The following is a 23,347-nucleotide window of genomic DNA, read 5'->3' as shown; positions in this document are numbered from 1 at the left end:
TTTCTTTTTTTTTTTTTTTTTTTTTTTTTTTTTTTTTGAGGCGGAGTCTTCACTCTGTCCCCCAGGCTGGAGTGCAGTGGCACCATCTCGGCTCACTGCAAGCTCCGCCTCCCGGGTTCGCGCCATTCTCCTGCCTCAGCCTCCCGAGTAGCTGGGACTACAGGCGCCGCCACCGCGCCCGGCTAATTTTTTGTATTTTAGTAGAGACGGGGTTTCACCTTGTTAGCCAGGATGGTCTCGATCTCCTGACCTCGTGATCCGCCCGCCTCGGCCTCCCAAAGTGCAGGGATTACAGGCGTGAGCCACCGCGCCCGGCCTGTCTTTCCTCATTTCTACCTGCTTTGCCTCAGAGAGCTCCTCAACTCTAACCCAGTTCCATGAATATGAATTACAAGGTGGCAGGGAACTAATAAATGGCTCCTAAATTCAAAGCACCATGCCAGGTTTTTTACAACAAACATTATTAAATAAGTTAATGTTTTGTAATGTTTTTTAAACAGCCCCCGGCACCTAGCAGGTGCTACAAAAGTATGGAATGAACAAAGACTAAGACGCTTTAACAGCAACTTGTAAGGGCTCTAATGACAGATTGCTATTATTGATATCCTGGTTCTGTCGCTTAACAGTTCTGTGACTTGAGCAAGTCATATAATGTCTATGAGCTTGTTTATTTTTTAAATGAGGATAACACTTGTACCTACATCAGTGAGCTGTTTTGAGGATTAAATGAGACAAGTGCTTAGAACAATTCTTGGCATGTAGTAAATGCTCAGTGTATGTTTGCTATTGCCGATAGTCTTCACCAAAATCCCTGTGAGATAGTAATTTAAATATTTCATAGTTTTATAGATATGCCTCATATCTCCTAATTGGTAAAGGTAGGATTTGAATCTAGACCTCTGAGACTCATCAGTGCTTTTTCCATTAAACTATCTTCAGCAGGCAGCTTTCCATAAACCTTCCTGCCCTTGCCCCATGGCACACACACACGTACTTGGAAAAACATCTTCTCTAACTAGGCATTTATAGCCATTCATTCAACCTTATGGATAAAAACCTACCTTTGTTTCTTATTTATTGCAGCACTCATGGTTCACTCTCTGGCCTAGGACTGATGGGAATAAAAGAGGAAGAAGAAAGCACCATCTCAGGCCTGTGATCATGAGTCGGCCTGCCATGTTTCCATGTGCCATTTCTTACGCCTTGTAGGCAATGGCAAAGAATGTGGTCAGGCTGTAGTCTCTCCAACCAGCAGACAGCTTTTGTGGAAACTTGGTATAGTAGCTAAGAGTTTAGTTTGTTTATATGGCATGTATAAGTTTTCAATAAATGCCTAAAGTTCAAGCATAGTATGGGGGTGTCCACAGATTGTTTCTTTGTGTCATTGAGTTTATGTGCATAGGCGTGGTAGCAGGTACTCACTCCATGTAGCACCCCTATTACGTGGTATATTCTGGTAAGGAAACCAAGAGGACTGACTTCTCTGCAGAAAACCAGCCAATTAGACAATCTGTCAAAGTTGTAATGTCTGTGAAGCAAATTTCTTTAAACTGTTTTCTTATTGACAGCTCTTATAAAATGGAAGGGCAATGATAGGCTGAACTGAAAAATCTGGCAAGTCCACCAGGCAGTGGAGTGGAAGATTCTTTTAGTTTTTTTAAGCAGCCCTGGAAACCCCTTCCATTCCACGTTTAGGAATCCTTCCCTTCAGAACATGACTGCAGTGCCACCCTTCACCAGTAGGTGCCTCCATCACACCATCTCTCCCCCTAGGAACTGGAAACTTGAAATTCAGTAAAAGCCGTTTTAATCAACTCTCAAACTGGTAACAATCTGTGTTGGAAAGGACATGGGGCATAGGCACCCAATTCCAAAACTAGTAGAGATATTAACTGCCCTCCAGAAAAGATGAACCTGGCATACAGTATGTATCATACCCAAAAACCTCGTAAATTGCTCCATACACTGAGACCCTGTAATTCTACAGCATTGTCCTAGGGTACTAGGATCGTTACACAAAAACATGTAATGAAGGAGATATCACAGGGTTATTACAATGGAGTTATAGGTAGCCAGTTCTAAAGTGTGTGTGTGTGAGAGAGTAAAATCTTCAGTGAAAGAGATCTTCAAGAAGAGGAAGTAGACCTCTAGCTCCAGAATGCTTGACTTTGAATCCCAGCTTTTTAAATCATTAGCTGTGTGAACTTGAATAAATTACTTAACATTTCTGTGTCTGGAATAATGGTATGTATCCCAGAGGATTACAGATTAGTGAGATTATGTATTCACAGTACTGTATATTATTTGTTGTATGAAGTCTGGAGGGATACAGAATAGCATGTAGTTTGAGTCCACTTTTGAGGGATACAGAATAGCATGTAGTTTGAGTCCACTTTTGTAGGAGAAAATATACAAAGTTATACATAGGCTTCTAACAAAACCTGCAAGGCTATATGCCAAAATGTTAACAGTATTTATCTATGGCTAGTGGCATTGACAAATTAGGTTTTAACAAATGCTTTTCTGTTGTAGACTCGATTTTTTTCTTAAACATTCAACATACATTGCTTTTATAATTGGAAAATAATTCTTAACAGCTGCTGTCAGGAGAAGAAAAGAAGAAAAAGATAATTCTACTTAAAATTAACTCTTAGGGTTGGGCAGTTGGAGCAGTGTTTCCTGTAAATGTAGCTTCATAAGATCTGGTCCTATATGAAAGTTTAAATGTAGCTTCTGTAAGATCTGACCCTATATGGAACCAGAACTGAGGAGCTTGACTTGGGGTCAGACACTGCAACTTGATTCAAGTCCCTTCATCAGGAGGAAAGTTCCCTAGGTGAACTGCCAACTTCTGCTGCAAGGCCCTGAGAACTTGAAGCTGACAAGTGTTGTTGGGTTCCTTCCTGCCCAGCTGAGCTCCAAAGCTGTGAGAGCTTAGCTGCTGTTTACCTCTTGAGGTTGAAGTCTTCAGAGACAAATTAAGTGCCTGCCTTGAATATGAACAGGCCTGGGTTGGAGCTTCACCTCCCACACACACCTGAGTATTTTGGGGCAAGTCACTTAACCTCATTTGAGGCTATTTCCACAGCTGTGTAAAATGAGGAAATAACTACTTTTGATTATTGAGACATTTGTGGAAAATGACACAGTAATGCACTATGTGTGAATTATTTTCCCTCTCTGGGCCTGTTTCCTCACCTTTAAAATGGGGGAAATTAGTACTTCATAAGGTTATGAGGATTAAACTAGGAAAAGTCAAGATTGAGTGCTGAATAAATGACATACTATTTTACTAAGGATTATCTCCCTGTACCAAGAGCACTCCACTTGCTCCCAAGAATAGCCAAGGCCATCTTTTTCTTAGGAGAAAGGGTAGGGCTGGAGGTTTCCCCAGGGATCCAACTCCAGAACTCTGCAGAGATGGGCCTGCACTACAAGGCCTCTGAGACTTCAGTCTGCACACTCTGTTCTTTCGCCTGATGCTCCACCTTTTGGAAGCCAAAGCTGCCAACTTGGCCTCTTGCAAAACACACATTCCATTCATAAGTGCGTTTGTGCATTTTTCCTCCCACACCCTTCTAGGCAGCCAGTGCAGAGCTGCCAAGGCAGCTGCTGGAGAAGCAGCTTCTTATGGAGGAAAAGCAACTCCAAGGGCTTTTACAGAACTCATGGTTTAGGCTTCGAACACATTACTCCCATTTTCTGGTCTCCTTGCCCATAGTGGGGTTGTTCATTTCCTTTTGCCCCCCTTTCTGTAAATAACCTCTTCCCTATTATAAAGGAAACCTATTAATGAAAATTTGAAAAATACAGAAAAATTTAAATCACAACTGATCCCACCATCAATGGTCAATGACTGCCAATATTTTATAATCGATCAACTTTTTCCATGATGATAGAAATTCTATTATTCAAAAGCAGAGTATAACATTCTAACATTGATGTATGCCATAATTTCTAAAGCAGTCCCTTTTGTTGACATTAAAGTTGTTTCCAAATGATGCTGCTGGTGATATCCTTGCACATACATCCTTGGAGATTTTTTAGGAAGAAATCTCACATGCTTTTAACTCCAGAAAGGCTTTTACTGTTTACTAGCATAGATTTGCTTCAAATTTTTGCCAATATAAGTTTTTCATTGTATATTTAATTCTACTTATTTGAATACCCTTTAGATTGGCATCCTGCTTTTTTCCCCAGAAGCTTTTTGGTAAATTATTTTTCCTAAGTGAGTTGTTCGTATCCTTTGCCATTTTTCTGTTGGGAAGCCAGGTCCTTTTCCATACTGATTTAAGAGCACCTTATGGATTCACTATAATGTCCATTTATAAACTATTACAAAATTTTAGTTTGCTTTTTAAGGTACATCATTTTATGTTTAGTCTTTTGTGATTTCTTCTATTTGCTTTTCTGCTTAGAAAGCCCTGACTGATCTCTGGATCCAATGACAAGTTTATATATTTCTAATGATTTAATGTCTATACGTCATAGCCTTATTTTTCTTGGAATTTATTTTGGCATGTAATAACTTACTCCCAAATATTTAGATAATTTTACCCAATTATCTAGCTTTACTTACCCAATAAAGGACGAGGCTCCTTTATCATGTAAGTCCACGTGTATACTAGGGCCAGTATTCATGTTTTCTGCTGTCTTGTCATGTAGTAGTACCACACTATTGTATAGCTCTGTAATGTACTAGCAGTTTTAGCAGCACCACCCCAGATAAGCACAGGGCCCATGGAGAGTACCCATCAGCATGGATTACAAAACACTGTAGAGTTCAGATGCTTTGCTGCTGACTGCACTGGTGCTGCTACATTCCACCAGGACTTTTTTAGCACCCCTGAGTCAAGAGATGGGATAAGGGTCAGAACACTGGACAGAAGATTAAACTCAGGTAGGAGCCTTATATTTTTAAGACAGGGCATCCTCAGAAGTTGACATAAAGGAAAGGAAATGGAAAGGTTAGGCAAGCTCCCTAATCTTATCAGGCAGACTAACCCTTTTTGACCTACGTCAAAACTGAGAGCTAGAAGTATGACTCCCAGAGCCAATCCAGCCATGTGCTTCAGCAACTGGATTTGAAAGGAGGGAAGAAGCCAGTGTTGCAACTTTCATACTCCTCCGACCCCGAGCACTACCTTCAGTGCACCTTTCTTGCTAGAAAGCATTCCATGTGCAGTTAAGCTCATCTGGTAACTAAGTGAAGTTGTTTGCCCATCATCTAATTGAAAATTGGATTTTAGCTGTAATCTATACAGCCTGTGACGGCAGCACTTTGAATAGCCCAGGCTCTATACAAGCCCCCAAGTCAGTATCCTTCCACTTTATTCCCCAAACCTATTTATAAGGCTCTGGCTGGGCTCCGTAAGGCAGAAGTGCCAAAGCACAGAAGAAACAAGCCCACGAGCCAACTGGGGAATGCTTTAGAGGCATACTTTTTAAGTGAGGAAAACATCACCCCTTAGATTTCCTTCCAGCCCCCACCGGGTCCTGTCCTTAGTAATGACAGAGGAAGAGAAAGAGTTCCAGTTCATTGAGGAAATATCAGAAACCTCTCCATAATCAGAGAATGTAGACATGACTTCCAGAGCCTTTGCAACTGAAAAGTACACCTACTCCTACCACCATACTTATTTATTTTTACAAAATACCAACATGAGGCTGGGAATCTTTGGGGAGGCCATCAGGGCCTCCATGAAAGAAATGTGTAAGATGACCACTCAAGAGCTTTCCTGAATATAAACAAGTAGGCAGAAAATACAATGGAAGGAAGCTAAGGGTCTTAAGTGGTCTAATCATCATACATCTAGAGTGTTAAGAGGCAGATGGGAATCACAGGGATCACGTTAGTCTGAGCTTCTTCCCCCATCCCCAATTTGGCACAGAGGAAAATTAAGCCCCTAAGAGGGGCTGTGACTTGTGAAAGGTCATGTATGACCATGCCAACCCCCCTCTCTTATTCTCTGGTTTCCCTGCATTACTCACCTAACATTCCTTTGGACAACCTTAAAAGAGCTTGTAATGTTTGAGCACTTATGTGTCATTGGGACTTTATCAAGACTTTTAAAATTCTAGCACTCTGATGGAAGCAAAAGCCTTTTAATTTTGCAGATGAGTAAAAGGAAACTTAGAGGTTCACTAACTTGCCAAAGGTCACACAGCAGTGGCACTTGAGTTTAAGCCAGATACAGCTCGTTTCCTTTGCCTTAATCACTGCCATACTGTTAAATCTAGGGGTCATGCATTTAACACAGTGCTCAACTTCGCTTTTTATTCCTCATGAGAATTCACATTAGTTGCTAAGGTAAGACTATTTAGGCAGTGGCCCTGTGAAGACTTATTTGCTCTTTGCCTCTCAGCACTAAGACCCTCAAAAGCCACTCTATTAAACTTGGTATGTGGGAGGTTAACACCCATGTTTGGAGTCTGAGGATCCTGTACTTATCTGGATTGTTTTTCAAAGAATAAAAATTGTCACTCAATATTATGTTGGTAGAAGCTCCCAGTAGGTAAATTTTGCCCCAGAATAAAGTCACTGTTTTTTTTGTTTTTTGGTTTTTTTTTTTGTAGAAATATCAATAATCAAGTAAACAAATTTATTAAATCCAACAGCAGGTAACCGTCCAAATAAAAAACATTAAAGGAAAAAATGTAGACATCAAAGACAAAAATGTGTGTAACAAGTCAATAAAAATACTCAAGGGGCCATTTGGAGAGTGCAACAGTGCAGAGAATACAAACAAAAGTATTAACTTTTGTCAAGTTTGTACAACCTCAACAGACAGACACACTGGTCACAAACCAAGAGGGATCCACAAAGGTGGAGGGTCACATGAGCAGTGGACTCATCACCTCAGCGGCTTAAGGCAGGGTATATCTGCGGGACCAATTCATCCAAGCCCCATTTGCCTATTGCTTCACATTCCCCCTTTAAAACCTAGAGTCATATTCATTAGTGCAACAGGTAAGAGCAGTTAATCACAGACGGAGCTGGGGACCAGGGTCAGAGGGAAGACACTTCTCCCAGAGCAAATGTATGCGTGTCGGGGGAATGAAAAACCCCAGCAGCTGCTGAATGGCTTCCTTTGGCAATATCCAAGATTTGTGTTGAAAGGAGCAGGGAAGTTGGATGGGTGGCAGAAGTAGGTATCTATGAGATAGGCTGGGTTTCCAAGAAGAGAAGAATAGGGAGGACATGATGCCCAGCACCTGAATCAGAAGCAGAACCCAATGGTTATGCAAAGCTATTTGAACTATTTTGGCTTCTGCAACCAGTGCTCAAGAATCTATTTCGTCTTTCGAAAAGGGTGAAAACCCCTGCTGATCTTCACCAACATGCAGTCCCAGTCCAGTTTAAACTGGATACGCAATTACAGCTTATCATAGGCATAAACTCTGAAGGGGGGTGGATGGGAACCTTTATATGATCAATGTCGCATTTCATCAATGAGTCCCAATTAACACAATTCAACAACCTTCATAGTCCTTTCAGTCATTTAAACAAGATACTGCTGGAGTCCTCCTCCAAGGAAGACCCATCATTTACCAAGATGTTCAAGTCCCCTAAGGAAGACCTTTGTCAGTTACCAAGATGCTCAAGTCATAGCTAACCAAACATGAGAGACAAGAAAAATAGCAAAGCAGTCAAGTAAAAGGCAACAAAAACCTAGCAGCAGCTTTCTTCCATGCCTTAACCTTATAATTGCATAACTGAGTCTACCTTTTGGGCTTCACTGCACTGAAGACCTCATTTGGAATCTGGCAAACCAAACACTCCTAAATATATAGGTTGGTGTAAAAGTAATTGTGGTTTTTGCCATACTTAATGGCAAAAACATACACAAAGTATGGCAAAAACTTACTTTTGCACCGACCTAACAGATCTGTTTTGGTTTGTAAACTTTTAGACAAGTTCTTATCCCAGTAACTTCCCACCACTGTTCAATACAATTTGGCATAGTATGTAGCACATGAGGCCATCAAGTGTACTATGGGGTCCCACACCCTGCAGCCTCCAGCATTCGGCACCAGCCCCTGGAGACCAGTACTGCTTCAAAGACTAATACTGTGTGGCTTAATCCTTTCTCCCTTTCCAAAAACACTAGTTTCTGCCTTCCTTGGGGAAGTTTAATACTGAAAACACTGCCTTGTATGTTTTCAATTGTTATTTTCCTGGGCCCAGGGGTTTGGTTAAAATTTAGATCTTTACCCAGCTCTAGATTCATCTTCCCTTATCAGAGGGGCAGACATGGGTTCCTGGACCCAACTCACACAGGTAGGCAGCACTTCAGCTGCTGAGACGACGAGCTGAAGCATAGCAAAGCCGCTTACAGGAGGTAGGGTTAAGAATGATACATTGAGATTTGGCAAAGATGGAGGAAAGAGCAATTCAATGAAGCAGCACGTCATCTCACACCATCTTTCTAATAAATTGCTAAAGAAACATCACAAAAGCTTACAAAGCCATTTGTCAAAACCGAGTTGTTTCTTATTTCCCAACACACAGTTTGTTGTCGTCCTCAGATGTTGCCAATTTCCAAAGTGGCATCCACATCCTGCCCCTCTCCACATCACCCTGATGTTCTATTGCTAAGCAAGGAGTGTACTGGCTTACCTGAGGGGCACACATTCAGCCTCTTACACAGACTTACCACTCATTAAGTGGCAAACCTATTTCTAGGTTGAAAGGAACAAGGCTTTTCATTTCCCAGAAGTATAACTTCAAACCCTACACACACCTCACCTTGGATCCCTTTGCAGAAAAACTGCATTTCTTGTGGTCATGAAAGAGTCAAGCATTGGCCCAGAGCGACTGCAGAAGCTTGAAATCTTTGCTGGACATCAAATACTCAAACTTGGAAGGAACTTGTAAGTTCCTCCCTGACTGCTCCCTTTTCTGGCTTCTCATTTGCAAATGGATCAATATAACCAAAAAATAACTAAATGGCTTTTTTGGTGGGGGATGAGGAGGCTAAATAGTTAATTTAAAAAACAACAAAATCCACCCACTCTAGTACACGTAATGCACGGAATGTCTTCTTAAAGGGTGAGGAAGGAACCTAGTTTCTCTACTCAGGGTCCTGGGCTGCCTCCCTCTTTTGCGCACCTCTCTCTGATACACGCTGATCTGGGATGGGAAGGGCCTTACCTGGCCAAGTGCAGCCTGCCTTTCCCCTCAGTCAACCACTACCCAATCCAGAACCGAGGAAAATGAGTTGCAAACGGCTTAATGAAACAGCAGTCTTTTTAAAACCTCAGTCTGGGTACCCAGCTACAGCTGATCCCACAGAACCTGCTGGAACCCCTGGAGACTTACTCCAGAGCCTTATTTAGCTAGAACAGAAGCCAGGCATCTGGCCCAAGACCCCCTCCAGCTTTCTAGCAGTACTATATCGTGAATGATCTTAAAGTTTCCCATTTGCCCCTCTGAAGGAGGAACTGTCAGGTTTAGGATTTAAAAAAAAAAAAAAAAAAATTCCAAGTATGTTCCTTATAGTCAATATCAATTTTAGAAAAATACTGACTGCCAAAACTATTTAATAACCCTTCAGGTGGGAGCCCAGAGCTATAAGGCTGCTCACAATGGAACTCAAAACATGCAATTCCTGCCCAGGCTGAGAAACATACCTGGGACACAGCGGGGTATTAGGTTAGGGGAAAAACCTCCAAATGTTTAATAGACAAAGTCTCATTATCTCAAGAGTATAAATATTTTTATAAGTTTTTATTTAAAAGATTCCCTTTTTAATCTGTTCCAAAGTATTGGTAGCTGAACTATACAAGTTCCTGCCACCCATCCTTCCAGTACAGTTTTCTGAGGACATACTTTTTAAATGGAAAAATAACAAGAGGACCCTCTAACTGAAACCAGGTAGGACCAGAGTCAGTTCCTCAGGCCCCTGCGGCAGTCTGGCCAAAGCTGGCCTTATGAAGCGATTGCGTGGAGAAGTCTGGGGAACCAGGCCCTCCCTCTTGTGAGGAAAGGGCTGGGCAAAACTCATGTTCTCTTTAGTGAAAATGGTCCAAATTCAGATCCAAAAGCCTCCATTATGGCTTTCCCTGGCACTCTTCTTATACTTTATACATTGAAGGCAGCTCCCTCTTTTATGGCCAGTATAAGCAGGCAAAGAAACAAAGGAATATAGATACATATATGTGTATATATATATATTTTATATAGGTAAAATATATACATATTTTATATATGTATATATACATATTTGGGGGTAGGGAAAGGAGAGGAGGGTCATGTAAACCTAAACAGTCATCACATTACCCCAAATGAGCCTGACTTTAACAAAAAGATAATAAATAACTCCTGGGGGTTAAGTGACAACATGGGTGCAGCAAGAAGGGAAAGGGCACAAATTTAACTATTAAATACACTTTGATATTTGTTTGGCAGAGTTCAGGCCAACCCCAGGCTTCTGCCCTTGCCAGACAAGTAAGCTGATGATATTCAAAGAAAAAAATAAACATATTTTTAAAAAAAATTCAAGCAGAGCTCCATACCACAGTTTTCCTTCAAGTCAGTTGGCCGGCAGGCAGTTTCCCGACCACCAGGAACAGAAACTTTGGCTCCAAGGTAAATGAAACAAACAAACAAAAAAAAGTATTTCCACTTACAACATGAAAATACAGAAACTTCATCAAAGAAAGAAAACTATCAAAGAAGTCTACTTCCAGCAAAACTGAGGTAGCACTGCTTTCTCTGCATTCAATGCTTAAGTGGTTCTCAGTACAACACATGTTCTTAAAAAATGCTCACTTGACTGACAGGTGCAGCATGTTGATGGAAAAACTCAACATGAAATGCAATAGGTCAAAGAAGGAATGAGCAAGAAGTGAGGGAGATCAGGGTTCTGGATAAATTAGCTTAAAAGGGGGTTGTTACCAGACTACACATGCTCTTGGCTGGCCTTGGCTCTCCAAGAGTCTAAATCGCCTGGGAATTAATGCAATGTGGTTAACAGTTAACACTGCTATTCAAATCTGTGTAAATCTTTAAAAATAATTATTACAACCTAAATTCAACCATGTAAACAGCACTACACACAGTACAGACCTGCCCTGAAAAACAATATGCAAAACTGAGATCTGGCACTGCATCATTTTGTAATGTTAATTCAACCTAACAGTCCCATCCCCCTCCCTGCTCTATGCCCTCCCCTACCGGAAAAAAAAAAAAAAAAAAAAACCTAATTTGTGCAAGAAATGGCAGGCTTATTCTATCTGAAGGCTTCAAAAAAAAATACACAACATGTAACCAGGTTCAAATATTCTGGGAGATCCCCCCAAAAAAGGAAATAACCAAAATAACCAAAAAAATGAAGAAAGTGCCTAAAACATGATACAGCATTTTAGAGCCCTTTCAGATACAAGGCAGAGAAAGGTGTAAAGTAGAAAATATCCGGATCTTCAGTAATTTCCAAAATGGTCCAATTCCTCTGTTGGCTGCAGGGCAGCTGGCAGATCCTTGCTGCTGCTCCTGGGACAGAGCCATTAAGTCTGCTCCTCGGGACACAAGCCCTCGGGCCCTGAGCTGAGTGCACCTCTCCCTTCCCCTTCTCTTTTCCTTCGCTCCATTTCCCACTCCACAAAGGTGTCAAAGAGACTTGGCCAGGCCTCATCTTCACTGTAGTTGCTGAGGTCAGGGCCAATCACCTGAGTGAAGTTAAGGAACATGTTCCAAGTGTCCCGGGAGATGCCCTTGATCCCCGAGGGGTTCTCTGTTAGGAAGTTTAGCCATTGGTCCAATACCGGAGGATTGTTCTGGGTAAAGACTAGTTTCCACAGGGCAATGGCTATTTCCCGATGCAGTGACCGCTGCCCTTCTTCAGAGTCCAGGCCAAACTGAAATGTAAACCGGTAGAGATCCTTGAATTTATCCTCTTGTTTGGCTTCTGTTAAGAGGCTAGGGAACCGTGCACAGATTCCGTCAATGCTGTCTGCACTTATTGCTTTGCAGCCATCAAAAAACTCCTTCCTGCAACAGAAAGGAAAAGGACAATTAATAATTATAAACTGTATTATTTACAGGCAATATACATAGTGATTAAGAGCAGGGCTTTCAGGCCAGATGGTCTGGATTTGAATTCTAACTCCTTCAACTAATTAGTCCTATTTCCTTATTTGTCAAATGGTAAAAATAACACCTTACTTCAAAGGGTTTTGGTGAGGACTAAACAAATTACTATTCTGCTTCTAACAGTGCCTGGCACACAGTTGGCAGCTGATAATGGTTCATTTATTCATTCATTCATCTTCCCAAAGCTAAACTCAAGTCTCCTGCTCCCTGCCCTGTTTCCCGCTCTGCAATAGTGATTAAGCTGCGGATTCTTTCCTTCCAGAGGAGGAGGCTTCCTGCTTCCCTTCTGATTCTCTAGGGGTTGTTTGTTTGGGGTACACTTTTAGTGACTGCAAAGGGAGACTTCTGGAGCCAAGGATTCTGCACCTGGGTAATTCTATCACCAGAGATCAAAATTCTATCATTAAAAAACAAAAATTATGTATTTTTAACATCTATACAATGCTTTCAGCTTACAGCATGGTCTCGCACTGATCATCTTCTCAGGGACAGTAGCATCTGCTGAAGAGGTGAGGCCTCTGAGGTCTGGAGGGTAACCTTCCTGGGGTGGGGGCATGCAAACTACAAATTGTATGGCTGGGTCTCAAAGTCAGTTCTTATTCATAACCCCATGTTCTACAAACCACATTCTATAGGGACACATGACCAGAACAATATGCACAGCTACTGCTTAGTAACTGAGGCCAACTGACCTTGTTACACACAGGCCTGGCTGCGGGCGGGCAATATGCTAAGTACTAGAAACGGCAAGTGGCTTCATGGAGGGAGAGAGGCATATCCCCTCCCCAGAGGCACTTACTGTATTGGTACTCACAGCGCCTGGCACATGCTGGGCATACAATAAATACTGAGGTACACGTAAAGGAGTAAAAGAAAAGAAAGGTCCAAGGCAGCAGTGGGGCTGAGCAGCAACTTGGCGACCTGGTTCACCCTGGCTTATTCCTCATTTAAGGCAAAGATGAGCAGTGACCAGTTACTGAGAAGCTGCCAAATAATGCTAGGATAGGCCTGAAATTTGACCTATGAATTAGGCAAAGGCATTATTCTGCACACACACACAAAAAAACATGGGGTACACATTAGAACCAGACATGAATCTTTATCAAAATCAAAATCCAAATGCCCAGGCCTTCCCCCCTGAGATTCCTATTTAGTAGGTCTGCTGCAGAGCCAGGGAGATACATTTTAAACCTTTAGAGTCCAGAGGGGCTTCTCAGCATCATAACCACAACTTGGCTCAAAACATTTAAGCTTTAGAGAACCTGATCAGAAAAATAAAAACGTAAAAACTTACCCAAAACCCTATGAAGCCAACCCAGTCCTATCCTAGCTGGGTACCACTGCTCACCTGGTGACACAAAGTGTTTGTGACTGACCTGGTGAATTTGCACATGGTTGCAGCCTGGAACTTCCAAGCCAAGAGCAGCACTCGAAATTCTGTGGGGTCAACACATAGGTCATTGCAAAAGCGCTCCATGCCTTCCTCCAAAATTGCATCTTCCCGCTCATCCTTGTAGCGCCTGAACAGTTCTTCCAACCTCTGCAAGGAAGACTCCTCGGCATTGGACTTGGACTCCCTCCCAGCATCTCCCGAGGACGTCGGCAGCTGGCAGGCCTCAGTGGCAGCCTCAGCCTTCTTGGTCCCGTTGACAAGGATATCTCCACCTGGCTTGCCACAGGGTGGTACCTGCTCCTCACGGTGGCCTGCACCCCGCCTGCTGTGTGACTTGTTGCTGGGGTCACGGTCTCCATTCTTGCTGCCCAAGGTCGATGAGGGATTCTTACACTTGGTGACACACTGGCCCATGGTGCTGGTGGCCGGGCCTCTAGAGTGGCCCCCTCTGGATCGGATGCCCTCGCTGCCACTGGCCCATGTACCTCAACATGCCATCAGCCAGAGGAGCCAGCCAACCTGGAAGGAAGTTAGAAAGCCATCACCTCTGGGCAGCGGAAATGGGGTACGGACCCTACCTTCTAGGGTGCACAGTGGTTCATCACTCTATTTCCGTAAGCCAACAACAAACCATGGGAGAGACCCTGAGTTCATCATCTCCTTCATAGGCCAGTTCTGTAACTTCACCTTGGCGACACAGTGGTTGGGGCACATATGGAGAACCAATGAGGAAAATTCCTAAAATTCTTAAGGTAACATAGATTTCAAAGAGGCTGATTCATATGTAGAATGCATCAAAGACTACAGTTTGACAGAAATATTCCAGAGGAAATCTGTCTTGCCAACTTGCCATCACATAAGAAAAGTTATTTGGACCTGGATTAAGCCAGAAGGCACAAAGGAACGGTTCATCTTCTAATTCCTAATGCCAACATTCTCAGATTTTCTTTTTAAGTAGGATGAGTAGGGAGGAGGGGTGGCCATATTCAGAACAATAGTCTCATAATGCCCTAACGATGAGGTTGTCAAGACTACAAGCAGGGGCCTAAGCCAAGCAGCAAAATGAAATTTGCCTCTGATCTCTCCAGATGCCTTTCTGGGCCTATCCCACATAGTAGGTGAAATGCCCTTTCTCTGCCCTACTCCATCCACCTGTAGAAACCATCCACCAAGCCTGTACTCCACACCAAGTTTCCCAACCGAGGAGCTTCTTTTTCTCCCCCAGGTCCTCAGCAAGGCTGTACTTAGAATGCAAGCCAAGTTCACAATAAATGTGATTGTCCTATAGGGCCTATAGGCTGAGTCTTCCAAAGAAGTGTGTCTCTACTTTAAAAGAAGGAGTGGGACCGGTTGCAGTGGTTCACATCTGTAATCTCAACATTTTGGGAGGCCAAGGTGGGTAGGCAGATAGCTTGAGTCCAGGAGTTTGTGACCAGCCTGGGAGACATAGCAAGACCCTGACTCTACGAAAAATAGAAAAAATTAGTCAGGTGTGGTGATGCACACCTGTACTCCCAGCTGCAAGGGAGGCTCAGGTGGGAGGATCAACTGAGCCCAGGTCAAGGCTGCAGTGAGCTGGGATAGCACCACCCCACTGCAGCCTGGGTGACAAAGTAAGACCCTGTGTAAAAAAATTGAAAAAATTACTGGTATAAAAACAAGCACACAGACCAATGGAACCGAATGGAGAGTCCAAAAAAAAGGCCACACATCTATAACCATCTGATCTTAACAAAGCTGACAAAAACGAGCAATGGGGAAAAGACTCCCTATTCAATAAATGGTACTGGGATAACCGGCTAGCCATATGTAGAAGACTAAGGCTGGACTCCTTTACGCCATATACAAAATTCAACTCAAGATGGATTAAAGACTTAAATGTAAAAACCCCAAACTATAAAAACCTTAGAAGACAACCTAGGCCAAACCATCCTGGACATAAAACCAAGCAAAGATTTCATAACAAAGACACCAAAAGCAATCAAAACAAAAGCAAAAATTGACAAGTGGGCTCTATAATAATTAAACTTCAGAGCTTCTGCACAGCAAAAAAAACTATCAAGAGATAGCAAAAGAAACTATGAAGAGATTCCTACAGAATGGAAGAAGAAATTTGCAAACTATGCATCTGACAAAGGTCTAATATCCAGCATCTATAAGGAACTTAAATTTACAAGAGAAAAACAACCCCATTAAAAAGTGGGCAAAGTACATGAATAGACACTTCTCAAAAGAAGACATACATGTGGCCAACAAGCATATGAAAAAAGTTAAATATCACTGATCATTAGAGAAATACAAATCAAAACCACAATGAGATACCATCTCACACCAGTCAAAATGGCTGTTATTAAAAAGTCAAAAAAATAACAGGTGCTGGTAAGGTTGTAGAGAAAAGGGAACACTTATACACTGTTGGTGGGAGTGTAAATTACTTCAACCACTGTGGAAAGCAGTATGATGATTCCTCAAAGAGCTAAAAGCAGAACTACATTCGAACTAGCAACCCCATTACTGGGTATATACCCAGATGAATAAAAACCATTCTGCCACAAAGACACATGAATGCGAATGTTCACTGCAGCATTTATTCACAATAGCAAAGATATGGAATCAACCTAAGTGCCCATCAGTGATAGACTGGATAAAGAAAATGCGGCCCATATATACCATGGAATGCTGTGCAGCCACAAAAAAGAACGAGATCATGTCTTTTGTGGGAACACAGGTGGAGCTGGAGGCTATGATCCTCAGCAAACTAATGCAGGGACAGAAAACCAAATACCACATTTTCTCACTTATAAAGTGGGAGCTAAATGATGAGAACTTATGAACACAAAGAAGGAAATAACAGACACTGGGGTCTACTTGAGGGTGGAGCGTAGAGGGTGGGAGGACGGAGAGGAGCAGAAAAGATAATTACTGGGCTCTGGACTTAATACCTGGGTGATGAAATAATATGTACAACGAACCCCCATGACACTTTACCTGTGTAACAAACCTTAACATTACCCCCAAACCTAAAATAAAAACTAAAAAAAAAAGTTACCAAAAATAAATAAATAAAAATCCTCAGAATATTCAGAAAAAAAAAACTGAAAAAATTGGGAAAAAATAGAAAAATAAAAGAAGGACAGATTTATCCAAATGCAATCTCTAAATGGTAGGATAATTGCTAAATGAAAAAGAAAAGTTTGTACTGATACATTACAAACTCATCATGGTGGTTTATTAATTATTTATGTAATTTAAACTTTTTTTTTAAACAAATTGCCAGACATTTCTAAGCCAGAAGCTAGGTGATTTCTCTAAGACGACTCTGGCTACTCAGGACTCTTATTCCTATCTTCAACCAGTTTGTTGGAAAACCCATGTACAATTTAGTATTTATAAAGCTTTGCCAACTGCTATAATGGCAGTCACTGAAATTACGTCGTTAATGAAATGTGGACCAGGAGCCAGAAGTGTAGCAGGAAACAGACACTAAACAGAAGTCAAAGTCAGTCACCCAGGCCTCCCCAGGTCCAGGGAGCTTTCATGGACGTCTATGATCCAAACTGAAAGATCTTAGAGAACGTACAGTGGGACAGAAGGGTGTTTTTTACGGAAGGCTGGAGCTTTAAACTTTGCCTAAAATACTTGGCTTCCTCTAAATAGTGCCTGGATAAATTGGGGGTCGTCTTCAAGAGAAATTCTCTGAGGATAAGCTCTGAGTATACAATAAGTTTAAAATGAAGAGCACAATCATTCCTGTAGTTATTAGAGATTAGTCATATCAAGGCCTGTCCCCTTCTCCACCCGCAAAGAGAACAATGACAAAAATACATGTCCAAACATGCCCTCAAAGACTTGTAGTTTTACTTGGGCTTCAGAAATACACTGAAGCTCTTATAAGGGCTTTTGGTATGGAAAATAACCATCCTAAGTTTTAAAAAAGACTTTTTATGCTTTAAGACTACAGCTAGTAAGCCATAAGTACAACTCATTACAATTTCAAATGGCAAGGGGTTAATTCTTGGAAGACCATGGTACAAGGGAAGCAACTGTGTGAGCTGAATTATTTCAAAACAAGGACTGTACCATGTGGAGGGCCTGGTTTCCAGATTTGTGTTTCTAAAGACTAGAATGCTGAAAGAAACAAAAGGCCCAAACTTACACAAACCCCACATGCTCACAGACTGGCAACTCTAATTCCCAGGCACGCTGACTCACCAGGGTTTGCTGCTCAGCTCCTGCTGCTGAGGGAGGCATGGGCACCCAGCGAGATAAGAGGATTTCCTGGCCTCCATCTGACCCACCTACCCCAGGCCACTCACCCCGCCCCCACTGGACAGATGCTTCATCCTAGCAACTTCCTCCAAATCCTGGCGCCAAGGCCTTCAGGTAGGGACAGAACAGATGGGACTCCCAAAGAGGCCCTAATCCCATTTAGCCAACCAGCCCTCCATGTAAGAGCATCTTTTGATTACCTGACACAGCAGAACCAGCTGAAACCTGAAAGCTTTTAACATGCCCAGCAGATGAAAATAGGGAGAAGAATATCAGTTTCAACAGATAATCAATCAGCAAATGCCTGAAGGTTGGATCCTTCTTCCATTCTGGTCCCTTTCTTTGAAATGCCCCCATTCCATTGAGTGTTGAGGCGAGTGGTGGTCTAAAGCCAGAAGAAAATATCTCCAGATCTGGTGCATATGGTCCCCTGATTACTCCGATTACTGCCCAACAGTACCTTCTTCTGTGTCTGCCCCCTTCTCTGGGAAGATACTTTTGCTCTCCCAGAGCTTTCCCCAGGCTCAATCACAGTGCCCAGCCCCGTGGCCCAGGCTGGCAGCACTTCAAGTGTTTTAAAGTTGAAGGTCTCCCCTAGACTCACTAGCTGATGGCTAACAGCTAATAATAGTAGTCATCAATTATTGGGCACTTGATGCGGTGCCAGGCGCTATGCTAAGCACTTCTAGGGACATGAACTCACACATACTCATCACAGCCCCCTTTAAAAACAAGGAAACTGAGGCTGAGGAAACTAAATTACCAAAGATCACACATCTGGATCAAGATACCATGACATTTACCCCTAGGCTAGATTGCAGAGCCCACCCACAAAAGCAGAGCACCTAGAGAGAATGCACGACGGACCGGCCCCAAGTTCAGGAGTGACACCACAGCAACCTCAGAGCAGCAAATCTCACCATCAGTCACTGGAGAGAGAACATATCGTCTGCGCTCGGCGCTCAAGAAGGATCTCCTCCTCACTGCCCTCTCCCCAGGCCAGCCCTGCTGCGATGAACCAGGCAGACACCATGCACCCAGGCTCAGCCCCACCAGACGTGGAAACTAGAATTAGTCCAGATGCCCTAAACCTGTGACGTTTTTGTCCACCAGCAGAGTTAAAAGCTTCAGCTCTGAAAAGGATGCCCAACTGTGCCACTGGCTAATTGTCTGACCCTAATAGAAGCCTGAATTTCCTCAGTCTGCAAAATGGTATCTGCCTGACAGAGCTCTTGAAAGGATTCAGTGAGGAAATGCAGATAAAAGGTACATGGCTTCAGAGAAAACACTTGATACGACAGCTGTTACTGTATTAGTAGTAGTAGTAGCTCAGTAGTATCTGGTTAGCCTGCTGGAAGTCCCAACTTACTCCATCTGAACAATGGGCTCCCAGCCTCAGATTCCACAGGCCCAGCTGGCCCAGCTGGCCAGTGCAGGACTTCCTACCCCTGCACTGAGTCACTGGCCCAGGGCTTGTTCCAAAACCGATTATCTTGCCACAGCACTGATCCTACTCAAATACACCACTACCCAGTAATGCTTGGAGGATCAGACTCTCTACAACACAGGATTTCCTTGTGATGGATCCTGAATAAAATCAAGCTGAGTATCTGCTGTGCCCAATGGACACTGAATTGCTATGCCCAGTCCCTAACCTGGAGCAGGCTTTCAGCCAGTTCCAAACTCCTTCCCCTCTCCACTTAGTCCCCACTCTGCAGATCTGCAAAAGAAAGGATGTCTAGCTCTCCACTCAGTTACTAATTTAATGGAACTGCCTTCCCAGTTGGTCCTCCTCCCCATCACTGCCACCTCTGAAGTGGACAGCCTAAGCACAATCTGGACATCCCGGCACTAAATTTTCAACAGCAACAGAACATTATTAGTCATGAATATAATTTTGTATTTGTTAGGTCATTACGAAAGCTATATATAAACGTAGCTCTGTGAAGCACTTACCCCATTTTACAGGAAACTAAACGGAGACACACCAAGGTCAAGGAGCCTATCTAGGAATGGAGGAAACAGAAGCGCAGTGATGAAGAGGATGAGCTCAGACAAACCAAGACAAACCATTGCCATTGCCATGGCAATCTCACCAAATAACTGGAACTGTCCATATGGAATTTTAAAACGGGGCAGCTGTACCTCAAAGCACTATTGGGTAGAATAAATGAGATAACGCATGTAAATGCTCTGCTCAATACCTGACTCACAGAAAGCATTTGGTTGGTAAGTGTTAGCCTCTGTAATAGTTATAATTATTGTCACAACGTTGGTGACAGAATCATTTCCCTTCTCCTAGAACAGTGCTCTTTTCAGGAGCCAGCCCGTATCTCCCGTGGCGATTCAGGTCTGCTCACAATAAGTGACCATTCTCCTGCATCAGCAAGGGTCACAGATGGGTTGAATGGAGCCAGAGACAAGGAGGGATGCGGAGAAAGAAAAGGCAGGAGAAAGAAGGAAAAAAAAAAAAAACCCCACAAACTGGGGAAACCTATTTCTAGCCTTTTTTTTTTTTTCTTTTCTACTTATAGCTTTGAATGTTTACCTGAAAGACCAAAGAGAGCAGCTCTGCTCAGCTTCTGCTGGACCAAGATCAGCCTCCAGCTTCTCTCCTTCAGTCTCAGCCCAGCTGCTCTGCCTCTCCCTCCCTCCTCTGCACATCAGTCTCCAGACTCTTTCCTCCCCTGTGCCAGCGCTGGCCGCTGTTCCTGGGGATGGGCTTGGCTGGCTGCCTGGTCCTAGGCCTGGAGCAGCCACTGCCTGGCCCAAAGGGCAATCCCAGAGGCCGCAGTCCCTGGGTTGCTCTAGCTCCAAAGAGGGATTAGAAAGTTGCTCCTATCTCCTAGGCAGACCATGAAATGACAACCAGGCAAGTCCCTATCTTCTAGGGGCTTACTCTCAACTGCGTCTTACAGAACAGAACCACCACAGAGGACAAACCCACACTGAGACTCCGTACAAATGTAAACAGGAGAAGGAGAGAGAAGTGTGAACCACTATTACAGAAAGGAAAGGCAGAGAGGGACTGGGGACGTGAAATCAGTATCTGTGGAGCCTGGGGCTACATGCTTCATATTCATCATCACCTTCAGGCCTCCCAACAACCTCAAGAAATGAGTTGTTGCAGCTTTCCTAGATTAGGAAACAGGTCTCTTAACTACTAAGCAGTAAGACTGGAAAATAAAACCAGTCTGCCAGACTTTCTATGGGGAAGTTTCAGAGAGAAGGCTTATTCTGGTCCTTAATGTCTGGTCCTTAAATGTCTGGTCCTTAATGTCTGGTCCTTAAATGTCTATAAGCATGAAATGGAAGGGAGGAGGGAGAGGGTTGATATGGTTGGCTCATGTGATTAAAGTACATTAATAACAATATTGTAAAAATAATTACATACATTTATTGACCATGAATTATCACATTTTATCCATGACTCTATAAGGAAGATAATATAATCTTCATTTTACAGAGGGAGGAAGTGAATAGAGCTTGAGAGAGGTGGCCTGAGATCACACAGCCAGTCTGTGGAGGAGAAGGATTCAAATTCAGGCAGTCTGACTCTAAACTTGCCACTTTGCATCACTGGTCTCACTACTGTTCTCTGCTATGATGTGTGCATGCCAGGATATTCCCCTACCCCTAAAGAGGTACTGATGCCCCAAGAAGAAAATGTCCAACATCCTATCAACGCCTATGTATATTCCTGAAGAACCAAGTCAATATGAACAGAGTACACCCCCTTTGGTTCTGCTGTGAAATCCTCCTGAGCAATGTGTACTCTCGAGCAAGCCACTTAACCTCTCTGAGTTTCTGTGACCCCAACATTAAAGTTAGGGGTCTGGGTTAGTCTTTCCAAGGTCCAATATTCTGGGACTACCTTCAACTTTTTTGGCATTCAATGAGGCCAAAGTTCTAAATGTGCAACCCTCCTGAGGACAGGCACTTTGCCTCCTTGGTGAACAGATCTCACAGTTCTCCTTGCCCAAGACTATCAGAGTCAAAGAAAAAGCATAAGTCCAAAAGCAGAGGGAAAGCAGGGCTACTCCAATCTGAACAAGGGTGGGATAGGAAACACTGGTTTTGCAGGCTTCCCGCTCCTTAATCATCTTAGTTTGATCTCTGGAGGGTCAGTAATAGGCCCAGACGTGGAAAACAGACCCAAGCAAACTGACTGCTGAGGCTCGCTGGGTCAGGAAGCCCACTCAGAGGAATGTCTGTTGGCTACTGATGGACAGCCTGTCACCCAAGGAACAGACTTGTGAAATGAGGAGCTAAAAAACAGGAGGCAAATGCTGGCACCAAAAGTCAGTGTCAGCAAGGCACTTGAGATCTGCTCTGAGGCTTCCTTGACAGAAGGGACCAATCCATTCCACTCCTCCATTCTGTTCCCATCTAGAATCTATTCAGCAACAAGAAACCACTGCCAGATGCTGGTGCTCCTACATATTAGCAATATAAAAAGCCCATCTTTTCAACTTTCATCTAAATAGTTTGTAGAGCTAGCTGGGTGCAGGTTTTTATTTCTTCCTACATATGCCAGATACCCAAAGGCCAGAGAACATGAGTACATGAATTCCTCAGACAGCTTTTCTACAGCTGCCAGGGGCTGAGGCGGCTGTACTGGCACAGCCATCCTCCCGAGAGTCTCACAGCAAGACCACAGGAGCCCCTTGATCCTACCTGGCAGCCACAGACTCTGAATGACCTGAGAAAAAGATGGAATATGGATGGTGTCCATTTGTAAACTACTTCCTAGAAAGTAAATGCGCAAAAATAACAAGGAAAGATTGAGGAACACTTTAAATGCAGAGTTGCTGCTGCCACTTCCAACTTAAGACTTCAAAGATCACCTTGGGAGATTAGGTCTTACCCAGAGCTACTTGGGAGGGAAAGCCGATCCCTCTGCCAAAGCAAACGAGACCCGTCTGCTTCTATTTTCCAGCTTTTAAAAGACTTTTTGTCCTAAAATGTACTGCAGCAACAAGCTAAGACAGCAGTTCCAGTTAGGGTTGGGGAAGAACCCGTGACTTTTTACATCAACCAGTTTCAAAAGTGTAAAAGAAAAGAGGGAGGAAGTAAGGGAGGGAGAAAGAGGGTAGGGAGGACAGAGAAAACTTTTAAAAAAGAAAACTGGCTATATTTCTATAAAATCATCTTAGGTCACATGACTAAGACCAGCCAGTTTAGCATAGTCATTTCTTTTTGAAATTGTTCTCACTGTTCCTCACATTGCACCCTTTGAATACACTACTAAAAATATATATACGTCCAGCTGAGGCCTCAGGACTGAAGCCAGTGTGGGCTGGCTAGAACAAATGCCTACTTGCCAAGTACAGCCAAGCCAAAACACACACACATACTATAAAGTTTCCAAATACCAAATAATGAACCATTTTTTTGGTCTCTGGGCTTCCAAACTGAGCTACATGTTTAATCCCACATAACTCAAAATAACCATAAAAGGGCCATATCATTTCACTGACCCACACTTGAAATATTTTTTGCTGTCACTATTGATATGGGCATTTCTAACTACCCACTTATGTGCAAGGGGGGTATCAAGAAGGGGCACCAAATTCCTAGGTCACTCTTTG

The 23,347-nt window shown here is 43.1% G+C and overlaps 2 protein-coding genes across 4 annotated transcripts in view; one reads left to right on the top strand and one right to left on the bottom strand.

Annotated features, from left to right (window-relative positions):
- REXO5 (RNA exonuclease 5) overlaps positions 1–1,352 on the top strand; it is a 44,787-nt gene extending 43,435 nt beyond the window's left edge. Inside the window, exon 20 of the mRNA XM_025371495.1 lies at positions 1,084–1,352. Within this exon, the coding sequence (XP_025227280.1) occupies positions 1,084–1,159 (76 nt within the window). The 3' untranslated portion in view covers positions 1,160–1,352. The remainder of the gene's footprint in view (positions 1–1,083) is intronic.
- A 5,236-nt stretch (positions 1,353–6,588) lies between these two features.
- DCUN1D3 (defective in cullin neddylation 1 domain containing 3) overlaps positions 6,589–23,347 on the bottom strand; it is a 46,614-nt gene continuing 29,855 nt past the window's right edge. For all 3 annotated transcript variants that reach the window (XM_025369848.1, XM_025369847.1, XM_025369849.1), the window contains 2 exons: positions 13,471–14,006; positions 6,589–11,992 (listed from right to left, as the gene is read on the bottom strand). In XM_025369848.1, coding sequence (XP_025225633.1) covers positions 11,509–11,992; positions 13,471–13,901 — 915 coding nt within the window. In that variant the 5' untranslated portion in view covers positions 13,902–14,006 and the 3' untranslated portion in view covers positions 6,589–11,508. The remainder of the gene's footprint in view (positions 11,993–13,470; positions 14,007–23,347) is intronic.

This window comes from Theropithecus gelada, chromosome 20, assembly GCF_003255815.1.
Source record: "Theropithecus gelada isolate Dixy chromosome 20, Tgel_1.0, whole genome shotgun sequence".
NCBI lineage: Eukaryota > Metazoa > Chordata > Mammalia > Primates > Cercopithecidae > Theropithecus > Theropithecus gelada.
This window is presented reverse-complemented; position numbering and strand designations above follow the sequence as displayed.